We start from the raw sequence: 18,917 nt of genomic DNA, 5'->3' as shown, positions 1-18,917 counted from the left end.
ATTTTGGTGAAATCATTAATTGATTCAGTATCAATCAGAAGACAGACACTTAAGATAACATGATTATTAGAACAAAATTGGTGGGTGGGTCAGGTACATTACATTGTTGCCATTTACATTGATATAAACACCTGGTTTATTGTAAAAAAAAAATGTACGTACATTTATTTTGAATGTAAGACAGTTTGAGGATCCGACTTCTTCTGGTGTTATTATTTTCCATGTATGTTAAGTTGTTTTTTAAAATATGAAATTATTATCATTACATTTAAATTTTCTGTTTTAATTTCCAAGTGAGTTCGTTTCGGCTTGCAATGTTCATGGATCATTGTGATCAGCCGTGTGAATGTTAAAAATATAGTTCATAATAATAATAATAATAATAATAATAATAATAATAATAATAATAATAATAATAATAATAATACACAGTAAAAACATACTACACAATACAAATGTTATTTCTTCAATTAAATGGTAAACTCAGATAAATTTAATTTAACCAGCTAAATTTAACTTGACCACGTTCTCACTAATGGTGTGCAGTGAGCTTTTATGAACTCCATTAATACACTCCTGTCTTGTCTTCTGCTAAACAGTCAACCATTGTTAACCTTTTTGATTTAACTAAATGTCACAGTATTTATTACGCGTTGACGTGGATTGAACCCAGATTAAAAAATCCCATTCATAGCATAACAAACCATCATTGCAGCCATTGTAACAAAACTGCATTCTTGTGTGAAACTTCTCCGCAAACTTTGCACCAGTAGCGAAACAGTCAGCCCGGTACGCAACAGGTGCACTCATCCACTCCTGACTGGTTGCGCGTTCTTTTAATCCAAGCAAAGCGGCACTTTTGGAAAGCAGCCGTACTTCTCAAGCGTGACTGAAGAAATTATGCTTACCTTTAAAAGTGCGCTGAATTGAAGAAAAGTCCACAGAGAGGCGATGACGCGCAGCTGCGACGTCTTCATGACTAGTATTATTAAAACAAAGTTCACGTCAAAAAAAATGTTTTCTTACCCACTTGACATGCCGAAAATAACGTCTTTGTTGCTTCTTTGTCACAGTGAGATGGGGAAATTGTTCCTCTGTGGGAACAAGGAGGAGCGCGTCATTCGGCGAAAGTTGCATTAAGTAGTGGACACCGCCTCCCCCTCTCCTCCTCCCCCTCTGCCCCCCCCCCCTACTCTTCCTCGCCATCATCAACACGGAGGGCAAGTTGGTCAAGCAGAATTGAAGGAGTCGCCCCACATTCCGACCATAACTTGGCCACAGACGATGAAGGAATGCATCGTCCCCTTTCGAGGGTACTCAACAGAGCAGCCAAGGAAAATATTTGCAGAAAAACTCCCTTTAAGTTATCTTGATCTTCTTTATAGTGGACAAAAGTGATGATATTGCTGTGTATGTGAAGTATGAGGAGAAGTATTTAGAGGGGAAACAAATGGGACTTTTGCATGCAAGAACACTTGGTGAATTGATATCTCTACAACACGCCAAGAAAACTATGGAATTGGAACTAAATTTACTTTCTGTCACCAGATTGTTAGGTGGTGTGTAATTAAATACACTCGGTTCGCCGGAATTCATACATGGTAAACTAGACTTGCCTCTGCACACACATAAAGATGTGCCGCTTTTTACTCCAACACATAAAGTAGAGCCATAGATATGTTTTTTGTTTCACTCGCAGCAGTATTAGAAAATACACTGTGACGTTCCATCAACAGTGTTGTTTTGTCACCATCTTTTGACATCTTTCTGTCAAGGAAGTATGTTGAGGTGAGTTGAGGAGCTTCATTTAGACATTATTGCAGCTTTGTCGCCCTCTTGTGGCATCTATAAACAATTACAAACATACAAAAAGTCCCTTTTTACTCTCCTGTGGCATCTACGTATATATATATATATATATATATATATATATATATATATATATATATATACGTCTATATGCACTATGTAGTTATATATATCTATATATTTATACGATGCCACAGATATATATATCTATCTAATCTATATATAGTATATATTACGCGCTGGGTTTTGTGTTTGTGACAAAAAGTCTGTATGGTCTACAACACAGTATGCACTTTGAAATATCATACAATTTTGTTATGTAATCCTAAGCGTCTCTTCTAATTGTGTCCTCTGTTTTAGCAATGTGGTTGGAAAGATCTTCAAAGAGACGTGCGGCACAAAGACCTTGTTGGAGTTCCAACATCGGGCTGATAAGATGAGTGGTTTCCCTCCTTCAAAGATGTTATAATCAGGAAATAAACCAAAGCGTTTGACGTTCCAAAGAAAATAAAGAAGACAATGGAAGAATGCACAAACGCATGCTTGTATGTATTGGCTGTCAGCCATGAACTCTTAATGGATGTTTTATCAATGATAATGAGATGTTCAAGCCATAGTCTCTAAGAAGTTAGGACATGGCAAGAAGGCAAGTTTCCTTCTGTGTTCATGAAACCTTCAGGTCATGAAACAATGTGGGAGGATGCCTTTGAGGCATTTAAATAAATACCACCTTTTCCACCGCCTTCTGTGTGCTTATAATTCGGAATAGTAACATCACTTGAGGTTTTCCATTGTCCAGGTTTTTTTTAAGGTTTGGTTACTTCGCATTGTCAACGATATGTGTATTGTAGTTAACACATTGCTACTCACTACCAGCTACCGTTGTCAGTGTCAGAACTGATCATCCAAGAAATAAACACAACACTATAAAAATACAACTCACGAGGACCCACTGTTATCCTCTGTCTTATATGTTTTTGCCGAAAAAGTAACTGGGTTGAGGTTAGGGGTCATTTACGGTGCTGTTTTTTTTTTCAGGTGGACCCCGGGCTTCAATATGGAGCAAAATTATGAACAATTCGCACGCAAGGTTAGCACAAAACCGTCAGAGTTTTGCTCGAAAACAACAAAAAATGTCAAGAACCGACAACTACAACATCTGGAATTTATTTCAGGTAAATCAGGTGTTTGCCGACTCCAATATGACATGAGTTTGAATGTGATTGGTTGTCTTGCGTGCGCTTCTTTTGGCATGCGTGCATGAATGTTAGATTTTTCACCCAATAATATCTCAGCCTTTTCTCTTTCTCAAACCTACATTTCTAAAATATGCATTTAAGTGAAGATTTTGTCCACATGTATTAAACATACCATGGAACACAGTGATGACAAAATGTTCCCCAATACAATCGACACTTGCACTACTATCTAACTGTACAACCAAGAACAGTATCCCTTTAAATTTGTTTTTAGCTTGATGCAATTATGCTTGAGTAATGCTCTCATAACAGACCTTATCCCTGTTCTGCTATCCCATCTCCCCATCTACACAACCATGTGGCTCAGTTGTTTGTTTATGCCGAGCAAATTGTCATAATTGCCCCTATGTCAAACGAATGTGTGTTTATATTTTCATTCCCGCGCTGTGTTGTTTGGATTTAAATGTCAGAGTAAACAAGTTCAATATTTGAAATGATGTTATTTCCATGGGTGGATGGTTACTATCAGAGGATGGCTGGCAAGGGATCTGGGCCCTGCAGGGTTAGGGTGGTGACTATTTTCAACTTCCCAATTTAGATGTTTACTGTTTAGCTGTACAGGAAAAATATACGTACATACACAAACACACACTCACTCACACAAGCAGCAAACACACATGTAGTAACAGTCACTGTATCAAAATGGGAGTAAGATCTGAAAATGTCCCACTTCCGCTTCACACTAGTAATATAAAAACACTTTGCTGGGTGTGAGACCAAAGGAGTCATCTTTCCTGTCAGTCACACCTAGGCTAGATGCAGTCACAGTTTTCATTTTCTCACTTATACTCTGCTCATGTGCCCACTCTTCGCTCTAGTTTTACCACCAATGGTTCAACAGCTTAGCGATCTTTTTCGTTCATTTCTGGGAGAGAATAAAATGTCAATTTGTCAGGGTACAGTAGATTGGATGTTATGGAATCATCTGTTGGTCAACATGTTGGAAGAAATGTGTTTATTGCCAGTTTAGTTCAACATTCTATAATTAATTCTATATATTCAATTTCAATTCCTGCATAAAATTCCTTCATAATCAAATGGCATGACAACATCAAGCAGATGACATCTCGTTTTTTTATTTACTCCAGAGCAGTTTGAAACCAAAAATAAAAAATAAAACTTGAAAGTATTTTTAACGACTTTTGAATACTGAGATATGCATTTGCTAAAATGAGAAATGCTATGAAAGAAATTGAGATCTCTAACACAATTAAATAATGCAACAGTGAGATTAAGGGTGTGTTATTTTCTAACCGTCAGGAATGTTTCAGTTACTATGTACATAGGAGACATCCCCTTGGCCGATAGTCAATCCAGAAGTGAACACTAGATGTCCCCGCAACATCCATACAAACTTACCTGCATGAACTTTTGCAATTCGGAATAACTTTGCTCTATTCATACCTTAGTCTTAGTAAAAGGATTTTGATATCCGACTCTATTGCGTAACTGCGTGCGTGTGTGTGTGTGGGGGGCTTCTAGACACGCACAACTAGGGAGGTCAAGTCACGTTAAAGGAGATGAGGAGGATACACAATAAGAAGAAAGAGGAGGTCATGAGGCTGATTGGACCTGTGGAGGATGGTGCCATATGGGAGAGTTATACGTACTATATGGATGAAGAGTGAAATGGGTCATAAATAGTTTGAAGGAGACCGAGTCGAAGAAAGCTTCTTCTTCTTCTCTTGACATTTATTGTTGCTTCGCAGCTTCGGTTTCAGACTATCAAGTTTTGGGAAACAATACAAAAAGACCGGAATTAATTGTTGTAATTGGCAATTGTCATATTGAAAAAAATGTTTTGTTCCTCAGTGACATTTTTTGTTTGAAATAGTTATAAAATAACAAAATGTAAAATCTAGTGAAATATTGTATGCATTTTCTGTCAGATAATGGGTGAGGAACAGCTCTAGCTAGAAATGTTTAATTTGCAGTGGGATTGGTGGTAGTCCTCTTTTTCTCTCCAATTTTTAGACAGCCGCATTTTTACAGTTGACCATCCAACCCCCACCATCTAAAAAATTAAAAATAACATTCCGGGCCATTTCAAATATTATTTCTACAATATGTGGTTAAAAATGGACATCAGGCCACAAATGGCCCCCGGGCCACAGTTTGGACACAAATGCTGTCGTATTAAAAACTGTATGAATGTAGAACAAATGAGTTGAGCACATTATAGTAAGCAAAATATTGGAAGATTTATGTCCCTCCAATGTGATGAATCCACTTTCCCTCTCTCTCCCAGTCTCTCCCTCTCTCGCCTCCTCTCTCACTCGCACTCCCTCGTTCTTGCTCTGTTGCCAAGGCTACCACACAGCCTCTTGCTGCATATACCTAGATGAAGCTGCTGCTGCCACTCTGCTCCAGGATACAAACAATAGCGAGCCCATCACACGCAAACACCCACCGCATAAGTCCCCTTGGCCTCCGCTAACCTCGCACGCATCTTCAAACCAACCCGTCCGTCTCTTCCTCGCATGCGAGCACGCTCCATCTCCAGCAGGCAGGGGAGCAGCAAAGGAATTGGTGTTTGGCTGCTGCTCTTTGGCTCAGAGGGAGAAGAGCGCCAGATGGCCGTTTGAAGCAGGGCTCATTCAGGTAAGAAGACTTATCCTAACCAGACTTAAGACTGGGGATGAGTGGTCCGGCCCTCCCTCTCCCCGCTCGGTTCCCCCCCCTCCCTTCCTCCGTCTGTGGTTGTGCGACATGAGGTGAATACCAATAGCACGATGGAGACCCCGTGGTTCATATGGCTGCTGTGCTCTCCTGGGTGTGAAAAGGTACCGTGATGTAGCCTGCATGGACAACAGGTTGGTTCTTTATCAGCCTTGTATTTTCACATTGTTGTCTTAAAGCTTTAGTGATGCGTGTGTATGTGTGTGTTTGTGAGACAATGGGGGAGTACCAGCGAGAGATGCAACAGTCCACCTCCCATGGGGGATTCATTACTAATCCATCCCTGTCTGCTCCGTGTGGTTGCTTGAGCACACCGTAGATACGAACGTGATATGAATGGTCTTTTGTCCAAGTATGAATGACTGCCCGGGATTGCCATTCTTGCCTCGGTGTTGTGATGCAGCGCACTCATGTCATACAATTTTCTGTCGCCGCAAAATGCAGATTTAGCTCCTTCAGCCTGTAAATCCATTTGCTATGCAGTATATGTTAATTATTCATGCAGTACAGCTTCGGCAGAATTGCATGTTTACATGTATTGGAGATGAGATTTTTCTTTCAATTCCTACAAATGTTGCAGAAAGTCTATGTTTAGTAAACTAATGATGGCGATTAATTGTGTCCCACCACAATGCACGGCAGGACATCACATTTGAACTCCAAGGTCATTCCTTGTAAGCTACTGTTTGTATTAATGATCATCTATGAGAGGTCAATGAGCTTGGTCTTGGCCCAGGTGACTCCATCTCATGTTTCCGTTCTATCATCACTTTCAGAAAGGGCATCCATCCTCTTTAGCACTTCAGCTCCACACATGATACTCAGCTTCGAGTCAGCATGAAAAAGGGGAAATACTGCTGTAGCTGTACATTTTATTCTTGACATTATAGTGATAGTCTGTAGTGACTTGTTGTCATTTGGGGCAAAGGGGGCGCTGCCCCGTTAGCTTCACAGATGCCACATTCAACATAATGCAGAGTACAACCAAAGAATAACGTTTTACACAATTTTTACAGTTGCCATGGTATTTTAAATGCATACCAAGGATCAAGAATTGCAGAAAAACAAGACGAGTGCGGCTTTTGTTCCCATTCCAATTTTTACTCGTGGAAATTCATACACTACACTTTGTGTAGGTGATACATGGACAAATCATTAACCACAAATGCTCACTGTAGATTTAGTATTTGTTATTTCAAAGTACTCCAGAGACTATTATTTGCATACAAGCAAGTAAAAAGTCTGATATTTTCTGTGATGCACAAAATCATGACCAGATTTAACGTCTGGCCGTCAGTTTGATGAGCATACTGTGGAAGATCAATCACTGTGAACAGTCACATGATAATTAGTCAGGATTGGCGTTCAGAATCTTTGCTGTCTTTGATTAGAGAAGAAGAAAAATATTTAAATTGGTCCGACTGTTTTTATGTTGGCTCTGTTCAGTGGGCATGACAGCCACAGCAATGCCATTATGTTTAACTTACGTATTGACATTTAAGAATGACATTGTTGAACTGTACATTGTTGCAACAAGTAGCAATGAAGTAGGCTATGTTTTCACCAGGAAGAAGGCAACAATGTTCTACCTAAAAACTAGCGCCAGAATTTAAGAATACATCTTGTAAAGTCTTTGTGGTCTAGTACACTGGCATTGCAAAATGAATTTAAGGATAAAATAATGTTATTATACTGCATGCCTCTTGCCAGTGGGTGATGTCCCCCTATTATTTTCCCATTGAAAAAAAGGAAAGAAGCCACTAGAAATGGTTAGTAAAACCTGCACGCCAGACCTTCGGAAAGCAGTGCATTAATATAAAAATAGAATGGGCACATGGTGACATGCTGTTATGCTTCCATTATTTTCCAGACAGAGGAAGAAGGATCATCAGGAACATCCATTAAAACATGAGCCATCTGTCACCCAAAGAGAAAAATAATGACAGTAATTCCCCTTGTTCCCCTTCTAATGCCGGCCCGAGACCAGGTTCCCGTTAACTTGAATGGTTTTGTTTCCACTTGCTTTGATATGTGAAAGAGTGCAGATCAATACAATGTAAATGATCTATATGAAGATGAGGGGGGCGGGGTTTGTAAGGATACAAAGATGGAGGACCCTCATTGAGAAACCAGATCAAATCAGCTTTTAGGTTTGACACATATTAAATCCCTTTTATATGTGTCCATATTATCATGGCTAGATTTCCTTTTTAAATTATATTTTGTTTCTGTTATCAGATCAAGTTATCACACTATCTATCACACTATCTATCACACTATCTATCACACTATCTATCACACTATCTATCACACTATCTATCACACTATCTATCACACTATCTATCTATCTATCTATCTATCTATCTATCTATCTATCTATCTATCTATCTATCTATCTATCTATCTATCTATCTATCTATCTATCTATCTATCTATCTATCTATCTATCTATCTATCTATCTATCTATCTATCTATCTATCTATCTATCTATCTATCTATCTATCTATCTATCTATCTATCTATCTATCTATCTATCTATCTATCTATCTATCTATCTATCTATCTATCTATCTATCTATCTATCTATCTATCTATCTATCTATCTATCTATCTATCTATCTATCTAAACAATAGACAATCCGTCCATCTATCTGCCCATCCGTATATCTGTCTATCGTTCATCCATCCGTCCATCCCTCCATCAATCTGCCCGTCCCTCAACCTGTCCGTCTGTTCCTCCGTCCATTCATGAAGGTCCAAAATACGATGTAGTTCAAAATGAATTTGCCCATGGTGTGAGTCATTTCAGGGTTCAGATATGTGTGCATGTGAATGCATGTTGGTGTGTTTGAAGTTAAGTTGAAAATTTCTAACACAAATATAGACAACATATATTCTTAGTTCATGCTTACCTTCAAACAATGTTTTGCTATCATTCATACCCACCACAAATATTACATGTTACATAAAAATAATTAGCTTTTTAATCATCTGATCATAATAGTCTGATACACAGATAAATACACCAATCAATTAGAAAACACTGGGAAACCAACAAAGCGTTCGAAACATTAAGCCTTTTACCTGGAAGACAAAAAGCAAAGAGAACCGGTATTATTTGACAAACTTGGACATTATTTTTTCCCGCTTGAGCCTGTGGTTGAGTGTGTATGGGTGTGTGAATGCTCATTATAATATCTGGGTTGCCATGGTCACCAAAACGCCAGCCTCACTGCGTCACTCAGTAACTCAGCCTACTGTGCTTCCCATTCATCCCTGTATCCACTCACCTGCCCATCTGCGCCCTGCGAAATTTCACAGTTCCTCCTACACACAATTTTCCCCAGCGTTCGCCTTTGCGTATACTTTGCATGCATGTATGTTGTATGTACGCGTGTTGCCATGGCTACAGGCTGGGCGAACTGGTGTCATCAATTCAAAATCACCTTCGCAGCAAGCGGAGAGAGAAAAGCACTCAGCGGTGCAGCTTCATCGCATGCATCACCTGTAAACACACACGCGGACGTGGTCTGATTTAGCTCGGAGCTCATGCTATTGCTTCACAGCATGGCACAGAGTGAAAAGAGGCAGACGAGAGAAAAGAGAGCTCATGCATACAGATTGCAACTGGAGCTATCTGAATGTTTTGGCAAGGGTGTCCGGCTGGATTTAACTCTGCCTCTTTGCGAGGGAGAGTGAGGGAAGGAAAAGAAGGAAGACATTAACAGTTTACCGTGTCACCTTACATCCTCGCCTGACCGCACAGCTGGCAGCTGACAAGAGTGCTACTCAGATGGAGCATTACTAACCCTGCCTCACCAGGACTGCTAGTGCTTGAGTCACAATGAGGCTTCAGTGGGTATTTCGGGCAATTATTTAGCTTGTCTTTAGATGGTGTGTCTTTATTCATAAGTAGGCCTATGTAACACATTTGAACAATGTCTGATATCTTCTGCCTTGTAGGTTGCTTCTCGATGGCCAACGTTGACTGGTTGCGGCAAGATAAAGGGTTTATCTTCATCATGTGATCTGACTCCCACGCCATCCTTTTCTTCGCTCTACCTTAAGTGAGTGAACCATGCCACCGACTGCCTGCTTTCCATATCATAGGTCTTATTTGTAATCATTGATGAATTAAAAAAAAAAAAAATGCAAACTACTTGACAAGCCTTCACATTCAAACACCATCACAAAGCTTAAGCTGAAATTGTATTGCATCAGTTGCTAACTGCTTGGACCTCAAAGCAGATTTAGCGTGTGGATGAGATGACTCAAAGTTGTTATTCCACTGAAGTACAAAAAAGTTCACAATGACAAGAAGGTAAAATGTGTTGCAAGAAGTAAAATACAACCACACACCAGAGATACCGAGTGCATCAGTGGTTTGGTCTGGGGTGGAATCTTGAGTTCCTTATTCTGGTCAAATTGTGAAGGAGAGGCAGCAGAAACTGTACCCTAACCAAATGCCCAAATGACCTCATCTGGATCCAATCAATGAGGAGGAGCGGCGGCTCTACAGTGCTTGTCACCTTACGCCTCAAAGGGAAAGCATGGACTCTGACTGGAGGGACCACATTTCAGTCGCTTCAGCCCTAATCTTGTTCTTTTGGTCATGACACATCGCATGAGATGGTGACTATAGGTTAGGGTGGAAATGCAAATCAGCCACAAAATAGAGAGCTTTGCCGAAAGGCACCACGAGTCTGAATCTCTTTGCAGAAGCTGCAAAAATCTGCCTGTTGAAGACTGCATACTATTCCAGCGAGAGCTTGATGAAGATCTGCAAAAGGCATAGGCCTAATACTCAGCCCACCAAACCGGGCAAAGTTTAGGCTTTGCAGAAAAATTCGGTCCATAAAGGTCATGAACAAAATCCGTGAAAAAAAGCAGCACTCCCTGGAAACAAATGTGACTTACTGCCAGCAATACTAATCACAGTCTGACACCGGTCGTATGGAGTGTGACCATTGGTGCAGGTCCGGCAAACAAGCATCTTCCATTCAGCTCCAGCTAGTTTTCAAAAAATGTATTTGTCAAGTCAAGTCCTTGATCATAGGGATGTCTAAAAGGGCTTCACTGCCCACAGTTGACAAATATTCTCAACATGCCCTTATCTTAACACCTAGAAGAGCAAGGGAAAACTCAGAAAAGTAGAGGGAAACTGAGAAACCTTGACAAGGGACCACTGATGGGAGGATCATCCTTCCAGGGTGACTTGGCTGCAATGGATGCAGAAAGGGCAACATTTAATACACAATGAAATATGAAACAAGGTAGTGTAATGTTCATTTAAAAAAATAATAGGACAGTTTCTTTGCGTGTGCATGTGTGTGTATGTGTGTGTGTGTGTGTGTACACGCATGCATGCAAGCATATATGTGTGTGAGTTGTCAGTAGATGATAATGCTCAGGACGGATGACAGGGATGAGAGCCACTCTGTTGCCAAGGCGACGGACAGGGCTGTAAACACATCACCCCTGACTCATCCCTCCACAGTGGAGAATCTCTCGTTCACTCACATGCACACACACACACACGCACACACATACACACAAAAAAAACCACACATCCCCACTCACTCGTTCGCTCTCATTTCAAATATCACACCCATCACACACAAACTGACAAACACAGTGAGAGGCAATGAGAAGGTCATTGAACTGGAAATAATTATATTATGTACACTATTTTGTTGTTTGTAAGCTAAGTAATAAGTAGATAGTTAGATGTTTCAGAGCATGTGGTTTTATTTATTTATTTATTTGTTTATTTATTTAAAACATCTGTAATAGACCACAATTTCACCAACTGACAAGACGTTGGAACCATTTGAGATTTCACAATTATTGAAGCAAAACTATATACAGTATTTACCGTTCTGTTGGTCTGAGTTACGCTTCGAAACATCGTAATTATAGTATTTCAGTTTTATGTCCATTGGAATCTGTACTGTGTTTTGCCATGTAGTTTTAACTATTTTCAACTGCCTTGTGTATGCAGCATTAACGTGTCAAATGTCTCACGATACGCAGGAGCCTTCTATCAACAGGAGGATCATGACCCGACGCCTGAGCAGCTCCACCCGCTCCCACACCGAGGACTCCATCTTCCTAAGGCCTGATGAGGACCCTGTTTGGCTGGATGAGCCCACAAAGACAGGAAAAAGAGTAGATAGAGCCTCGAAAACTGAAGAATTGCTTGGAAGAAAAGATGAAAGCACAGAGGGGCAAAGTTCACGACAAGAAGAAGTGTTTTTGCATAAAGTGTACAGTCTGGTGGTCCAGTTCCACTACTGGGCCGCTCTCTTTGTCATCTCCCAAGTCACGGTATGTGAATGGATGCCAGTGGATGTGGAATGAAACGGATGGATGGATGGATGGATGGATGGATGGATGGATGGATGGATGGATGGATGGATGGATGGATGGATGGATGGATGGATGGATGGATGGATGGAAAAATGAAAAAAAAAGAATGGCTGTCAACCAACACATGGATCTCTCTGTGCACCTTGCTTTTTTTTATGATACGGTATACTCAAAACTTGGTGTGACGAATGTAGTCAATTTTATTTTGTCAAGTGGTTGCACAATACATATAACAAAATCATTTACATTTTGATATGTATGTATTGTCTACTTAAAAATATATCTTGATCCAGATTATTTTATTTTGTGCAACCCTTGAAGAAAAGAAAATGCAACATAGAATTTTTCCAGTTCCAATTACAAAGTCAGCTATTGTAGAATAGCTTTGGCCTATGTTGATTTTAAAAGACACACACATAGCAACTGAGAGCCAAATGATTAGAATAAGCAGAATTATCATCAGCATGTCCACCAATTGGAATGGAAAAGGTGCTTGTCCTTTTCTCCCTGCCTTTTTAAATCACACACAAAACCTCCTTTTAAACACATGGCTGTGTACAGGCCTTGAAAATCCACCACTGATTAGGATACCAGACCGCACTTGGACAATTTGTACCTTTTTCAATAGTTGTGTATCTGGCCATGCTCTTTTCTTTGCTCCATTCTTTTCACCTGAAAACAGCCTTGGTGCTGCGCTCATGTGAATGAAGGGCAGCGCTGTGACAGTCTGCCTTCGCTCTGTCTTCTCAGGGGTACTGGATGTTCTTTGTGGTGGAAGGAAATGGGCCCTTTGCCTCTATCTATAAAGCCCTCCAGGTCATCGACTTCTATCTCGGCTTTGTCTTACCCTGCCACCCAATATTTGGAATGGATGTAAGTTTGAGAAATGACACAATCTTATTGGTTTTCTTTATACGCCATCAGAGTGGCTGTAAATAATCAACATTTTATTTGTTGGACTGTAATATTTTAATACTTTATTTCTTGCTACAGTTACACCACCATTTCATTTAAGATAAGACAACCAATGTGACTTATTACAGACTTCCCACATTACCCTAGCTGAGTTCATATAGCATGGCAACAATAGGAAATACAGATATTTTTCAAGTTCAAGGTTGTTTCTTCCTTATATGAATGCAGAATGCAAAGATGTGATACATCCAGTGTTCAATCTCTCTCTTTGCTCTTGTCAGTCTATGAAGGATGTAGTAAACACGACACAGCAAACATGGATCATCTACGCCACTGTAGGCATTGGAGTTACCATCTGTGTTTCTATGGTATGCACAAACTATGTAACACACTTGTATGCCCAATTCCACACTTTTGTCTTTCTTAGATTAGTGATAACCTTACTTCATGCATGTTGATGTGCATGTTGGTAAATGATTGTGATTACCGTTTGTTTATTGTTGTGAATTACTGCAGATGAAGATTAAAACACTTTTCATGACTAAGTGATGCTTTATTTATGGAATCCTAAAGACATTCTTGACATTTTTTTCTTGAAATGGTATGCTTGACTGACAAGTGGCTACATATCACATTCTCTTCCATTCATCTATCTTCAGGTCGTCCATATGGTGTGTAGGTGGCGATACGGCACTGGCTTGAGCCCACCTGGAAGCGCTTCAAGAGACATTGGAGACAGACGTCAGTCTGTGAGCCGTCAGCCCTCCTTCACCCTGTCAGAGTGGACGGACGCCCAAGAGGACCTGATGGATCTGGATGCCGTGCCTCAGACTCCAGTCTTTGAAATGGGAACTGACAGCAAGCCAGAGGGAGATGCTGCAACTCTCACAGTCACACCGGTGGGGCTTCAAGAGAGGTTTGTTTCCATCCCCAAGGAGTTTGTTGTTGCATCGATGTGGCTTGTTCATTCTTTTTTTTTTTAATTGCTGTTTTTGTGCAACTTCAAAGCACGGCTTTTGATATCTTTTTTTTTCCATCAGCAGTCCCATTCCAAACTCTTAGGCCACTGTATTTGCACTAGCCTCGACAAATGTCAAAATGTGAAGAAAATGGAAACAAATTGGCAGAGTGCTAGGTTTGTCTTTGTTAATTAGTTGGCTACATTGTGAGTCAAATGGTGAAGTCACATTTCTGTGTTGACACTTTAATCCAGATCCTCACCAACAATTAAATGCTCAACCCTCTACAATTGGTTCAAGAAGATTTGGCATTTTTTCATGTAGCTCTAAAATAGGCGAACGTAAACAAATATAGCACTTTGTTAAATTTATTCTGATTCGAAAGCTAATAAAGCCAATGTTACAGTCGTTCTGTGACCGATTAAGTAGCTGACTAAAGCCATGGTGCTCTTTTGAATTGAATTCATGCATAGAACAATGGTAAAATGGCCACAAAGGCTTTGTATGTAGGTATTTTATTTGAACTGACATTTCTCACACAGGAGAGGCTCCAATGTTTCCCTGACCTTGGACATGTGTACGCCGGGCTGCACGGAGCCTTACGGCTACGGAGCCCAGCTTTCCCCAAGGGACCAGTCAGCCCAAGAGTACCTCCGGCAGGGCACACATATTCTCACCCCTGCCATGCTACACACACGGGCTATGGATGACCAGGGCCTGCAGGCGGAGTTCTATGTGAGTGCAGCAAGAGTAGCTCAGCCACCTACACACTTATCAGATACACACAAAGAAACAAGGACTTACCCGATCATAGTGTGCACCCAATGGAGCGCTGTGCACCCAGAAGCTTTGCCTCTGTTTGTCAGTGGGCGAAGGAAGGATGGATACGAGCTTCATTTACATACAAACTCACATATGATTCTACAGTCTGTCAGGCAATTGGTGTTCAAAATTTCAAACTAGTCACACAAGCCTTAATCATATTCAATTGCCACATATTACAAAACGAAATCTTGATTAGCTTATGGAATGGATCGCACCTCCCACATAACAGTAGCTAATTATTGCTGCGCGTTGATTGTTCCTGTTTGTTATTTATCCAATTGCAGGAAACTCCAATGAACTTTGTGGACCCTAAGGAGTACAACTACCCAGGGCTTGTGAGAAAGAACCGCTACAAAACCATCTTACCCAGTGAGTACGGCGATTTCCAACATCATTTAATTGGTATTAATAATATCAGAAAAGATGATCATGATTTAATGATATAGACTAACACTACACAAAGAGAGGGAGAGAGAGAGAGAGAGAGAGAGAGAGAGAGAGAGAGAGAGAGAGAGAGAGAGAGAGAGAGAGAGAGAGAGAGAGAGAGAGAGAGAGAGAGAGAGAGAGAGAGAGAGAGAGAGAGAGAGAGAGAGAGAGAGAGAGAGAGAGAGAGAGAGAGAGAGAGAGAGAGAGAGAGAGAGTGTTATTAGGTTGGGATTTTATCAGCAGACTTTCTCTGTGCAGGATGCAGAAGTAAAATGTGTTTCCCATTTCCTTTTGTCTGTTGTTAATACTGCTTACCTCCAGACACACACAGTAGAGTGATCCTAAAGTCACAAGATGAAGATGATTTCCTCATTACTTACATCAATGGCAATTATCTCAAAGTAAGTCAAATTGTTGATTTATCATTATCCGTGGATGATGTCACCTTTTTTTCATCATATTTTTTCAAAATGTTTCCAAAAGAAAATATATATTTTTGTAAAAAAAAATGATGATTTTATTCAGGGTTATGGGGGTGAAGAGCGTGCATACATCGCCACGCAGGGTCCAACAGTAAACACGGTGGGGGACTTCTGGAGAATGGTGTGGCAGGAAAGGACCCCCATCATTGTAATGATCACCAACTTGGAGGAGAAAAATGAGGTTGGGTGCTAGTGATGATAATATTGTGGTATTTGTGATTGTGATCCATCACTGGAGCTGTCATGTTCTTGAATTTTGTGCGATTTTGTCCGTGACGTGTTCCAGAAATGTGCCGAGTACTGGCCTGAGGACACTGTGACCCATGAGGGGATTGAAATCACTGTTGTCACGGTAACACAGGAGGACGACTACAGTCTGAGGGTGTTTACTTTGAAGGTAAGGCACGCAAGGGTAAAAACGCAACAAAAACAAGAACAACAATTGAAAACAGACTTTATCAGGTCTGCTTCACAGTCAAGGTTTCCATGTTGAGATACCTAAAATTTCAAGTTCATTGAAGGTTTCAAAACCCTGCTAGAACCTTTAAGGAACTACTTTTCATTTTAATCGGATAATATGAGCCAAGATAACGTATCTGCTTCATACTCGGCAGGTTGTGGGTTCAAAACTCAGATCTGGGTTTCCTGTTTGGAGTTTGCATGTTCTTCATGGATGGATGGATGGATGGATGGATGGATGGATGGATGGATGGATGGATGGATGGATGGATGGATGGATGGATGGATGGATGGATGGATGGATGGATGGATGGATGGATGGATGGATGGATGGATGGATGGATGGATGGACGGGCAGACTGGCAGACAGACGGACGGACGGACGGACGGAAAGACGTATGCTTGGACACTTATGGATAGACAGACGTATGGATGGACAGATGCACAGATGGACAGACGTATGGCTGGACAGACGTATGGCTGGACAGACATATGGCTGGACAGACGTATGGACAGATGTTTCACAATACAGTAGACAATTCCATTGTAAGCTTATATAATTAATTGTCTGTGGTTTATGTATGATTTAGTCTTGGCTAGTATCTCAGAATTACAGGTGACTCAAACTTAATTTCCCAAAGGGCTATTAATATGTTAAAAGAGGCAAAAAAAATGTAGTGTGAAAAGGTCTGGCTTCTGTTCTTGGGTTCATACCTACTTATTAACCCTTGTTTATATTGCAGTCCCTGGAAAAGTCTAATTATTAATCATTGTTGGACTTAGGCACAAGGAGATCCTGTGAATGCAATTGGGCACCAAAATCAGTTCAGGAGAGGAAATTATCTTTTGACTATACTGTCTCACTCTGCACTCATTACTGTCACACAGCGCTCAAACGTTGAATTTCCTATGTACATGTTGAGCAACAAGGCTGATCAGAAAATCTTTACTGTGCTCCTGCGTCAGGAACACAATTAAATATGATCCCATTGGTTGGTATGTATTTCATGTCTTTGTGTATACACTGGCAAGTGTGGAGATGAGGAACGGAGTCTGCGGCAGTACTGGTACACCTCATGGCCTGACCAGAAGACACCAGACAAAGCGCCACCTCTTTTAGAGCTGGTACAGGAAGTGGAAAGAGCCAGAGAGGAGGCCCCACCCACTAGTGGCCCTGTAATCGTGCATTGCAGGTATCTATTTTAAATTTATAAATCTCCATGCATGCAGTTTAGTGACTGTGCCGCTTTAATAAAACAGCTACAATATCAAAGCCTTTGCTTTTTACCAATCATCTTTTGAAGCATGAGTCACATTGATGGAAAAAAAACATTATGACAACACACTCCTCTTGGTGATTGTGTGTGCAGTGCTGGAATCGGTCGGACTGGCTGCTTCATCGCCACCTCCATCCTCTGTAAGCAGCTAAGGATGGAGGGAGTGGTTGACATCTTGGGAACAACCTGCCAAATGCGTCTGGACAGGTGGTAGATTCCACTTCCTTGTCTATAGTCTGTCAAGAAAAGAGTTGGATGTTTATGCTGTACTGGTTCTTATAACACAACCAAATTCTCAGACATTTGAAGTGTTCAACTTCTATCGCTAAAATGATGGTTGCCCTATGGGGGCGGTTGATACAATGAAACGCCAGGTGTCTGGTGACACGGGTCAGTACATTTGGTTTACCGTCATGGTTCAGTTCACATTTACAGTTTAAAGGAAACGAAATGCAAAACGAGCTGCTTGTGTTTTATGTAAACAAGAACAGTTGTGATGGGATCTAAAATGAAACAGCAGTTTGAGCAAAACTTTTTTTTGGGGGGAAATGAATGATGCAGACAACAGTTTGAAAAGCGTGAATTATTGTGCCATTAAAAAAAATCAAGCAAAAATTATTTGATATTCACATTTGCGTGATGCCCTTTGAAATGACTTAACGTGTGTGCGTGTTTGTGTGTGTTTTAGACTGTATGTCACAAGTGTCAAATTCAAGGCCTGGGGGCCAGATTGTGCATCAAATTCGTGTGTCATTACTAGAATTGCAAATTGTCTTTACTTTTAATATCTTTTTTTTTTTAATATTTGACCAGTTTTTACTTGTCTGATTTGAAAACGAGTTGTTTGTTTTGTAGCTTTTACTATATATATTATGAGGTGCTCATACATTTATTTGGGTCATAATGGCCCTCCGAAAGAAGCTACAATGCGGCTCGTGAAAAAAATGAGTTTGACACCCCTGCAGTGTATGTGATGTGCCTCAGCTGATTATCTATGTGTGTTTGGCAGGGGTGGGATGATCCAGACATGTGAGCAGTACCAGTTTGTGCATCATGTCCTCAGCCTGTATGAAAAGCAGCTGTCTCACACCTCTGAAGAATAGTGCTTGCACAGTGGCCACGCCCACACTGAGACACACCACTGTACACTGTGCTGCTTCTGGCGGTCCACACCACTGTACCAAGCATCATGTCATGTGTCACCCTTTAAAAAAAGTTCACATCATTATATTGATCCATGGCAGACTTGAACAGAAACCTCTACTTGTTCACATTTCCCTAATAACAAAATAAGCATGTAAATTGCAAGATAATAATCTTCTGAAATGTTATCATTTGCCATACTGAGGTTATCACATTTATCTGCATGAGACACCACAGAGTCATGAGTAAGCATCTGGAGCTCTTGTGTGCATTAAAATGCGAGAAATTTAATAGTTGGAAACATTATGAGATGG

The 18,917-nt window shown here is 40.6% G+C and overlaps 2 protein-coding genes across 2 annotated transcripts in view; one reads left to right on the top strand and one right to left on the bottom strand.

Moving 5' to 3' along the window:
* ptprja (protein tyrosine phosphatase receptor type Ja) overlaps window positions 1-1,137 on the bottom strand; it is a 26,508-nt gene extending 25,371 nt beyond the window's left edge. Inside the window, exon 1 of the mRNA XM_061282543.1 lies at window positions 909-1,137. Coding sequence (XP_061138527.1) covers window positions 909-977 — 69 coding nt within the window. The 5' untranslated portion in view covers window positions 978-1,137. The remainder of the gene's footprint in view (window positions 1-908) is intronic.
* Window positions 1,054-18,917, top strand: LOC133156662 (tyrosine-protein phosphatase non-receptor type 5-like). The gene is made up of 16 exons (XM_061282549.1): window positions 1,054-1,788; window positions 2,170-2,984; window positions 5,317-5,669; window positions 9,712-9,815; window positions 11,782-12,075; window positions 12,868-12,990; window positions 13,314-13,400; window positions 13,692-13,948; window positions 14,534-14,726; window positions 15,101-15,185; window positions 15,564-15,643; window positions 15,768-15,905; window positions 16,011-16,121; window positions 17,216-17,376; window positions 17,554-17,667; window positions 18,470-18,917. Exons 5-16 carry the CDS (start codon window positions 11,806-11,808, stop codon window positions 18,561-18,563), a joined length of 1,713 nt encoding a protein of 570 aa, XP_061138533.1. The 5' UTR covers window positions 1,054-1,788; window positions 2,170-2,984; window positions 5,317-5,669; window positions 9,712-9,815; window positions 11,782-11,805; the 3' UTR covers window positions 18,564-18,917.

This window comes from Syngnathus typhle, linkage group LG7 (genome assembly GCF_033458585.1).
Source record: "Syngnathus typhle isolate RoL2023-S1 ecotype Sweden linkage group LG7, RoL_Styp_1.0, whole genome shotgun sequence".
In the NCBI taxonomy this organism is placed as follows: Eukaryota; Metazoa; Chordata; class Actinopteri; order Syngnathiformes; family Syngnathidae; genus Syngnathus; species Syngnathus typhle.
Note: the sequence above shows the minus strand (reverse complement) of the source record. Positions and strands in the feature narration are given on the sequence as shown.

Bases quoted from the DNA above. Each gene is read 5' to 3' on its own strand.
- LOC133156662 (XM_061282549.1), top strand. From the start codon at position 11,806: ATGACCCGACGCCTGAGCAGCTCCACCCGCTCCCACACCGAGGACTCC. The intron at 13,949-14,533 runs GTTTGTTTCCAT...TTTCTCACACAG, and splicing joins CCGGTGGGGCTTCAAGAGAG to GAGAGGCTCCAATGTTTCCC. The intron at 15,186-15,563 runs GTGAGTACGGCG...GCTTACCTCCAG, and splicing joins CTACAAAACCATCTTACCCA to ACACACACAGTAGAGTGATC.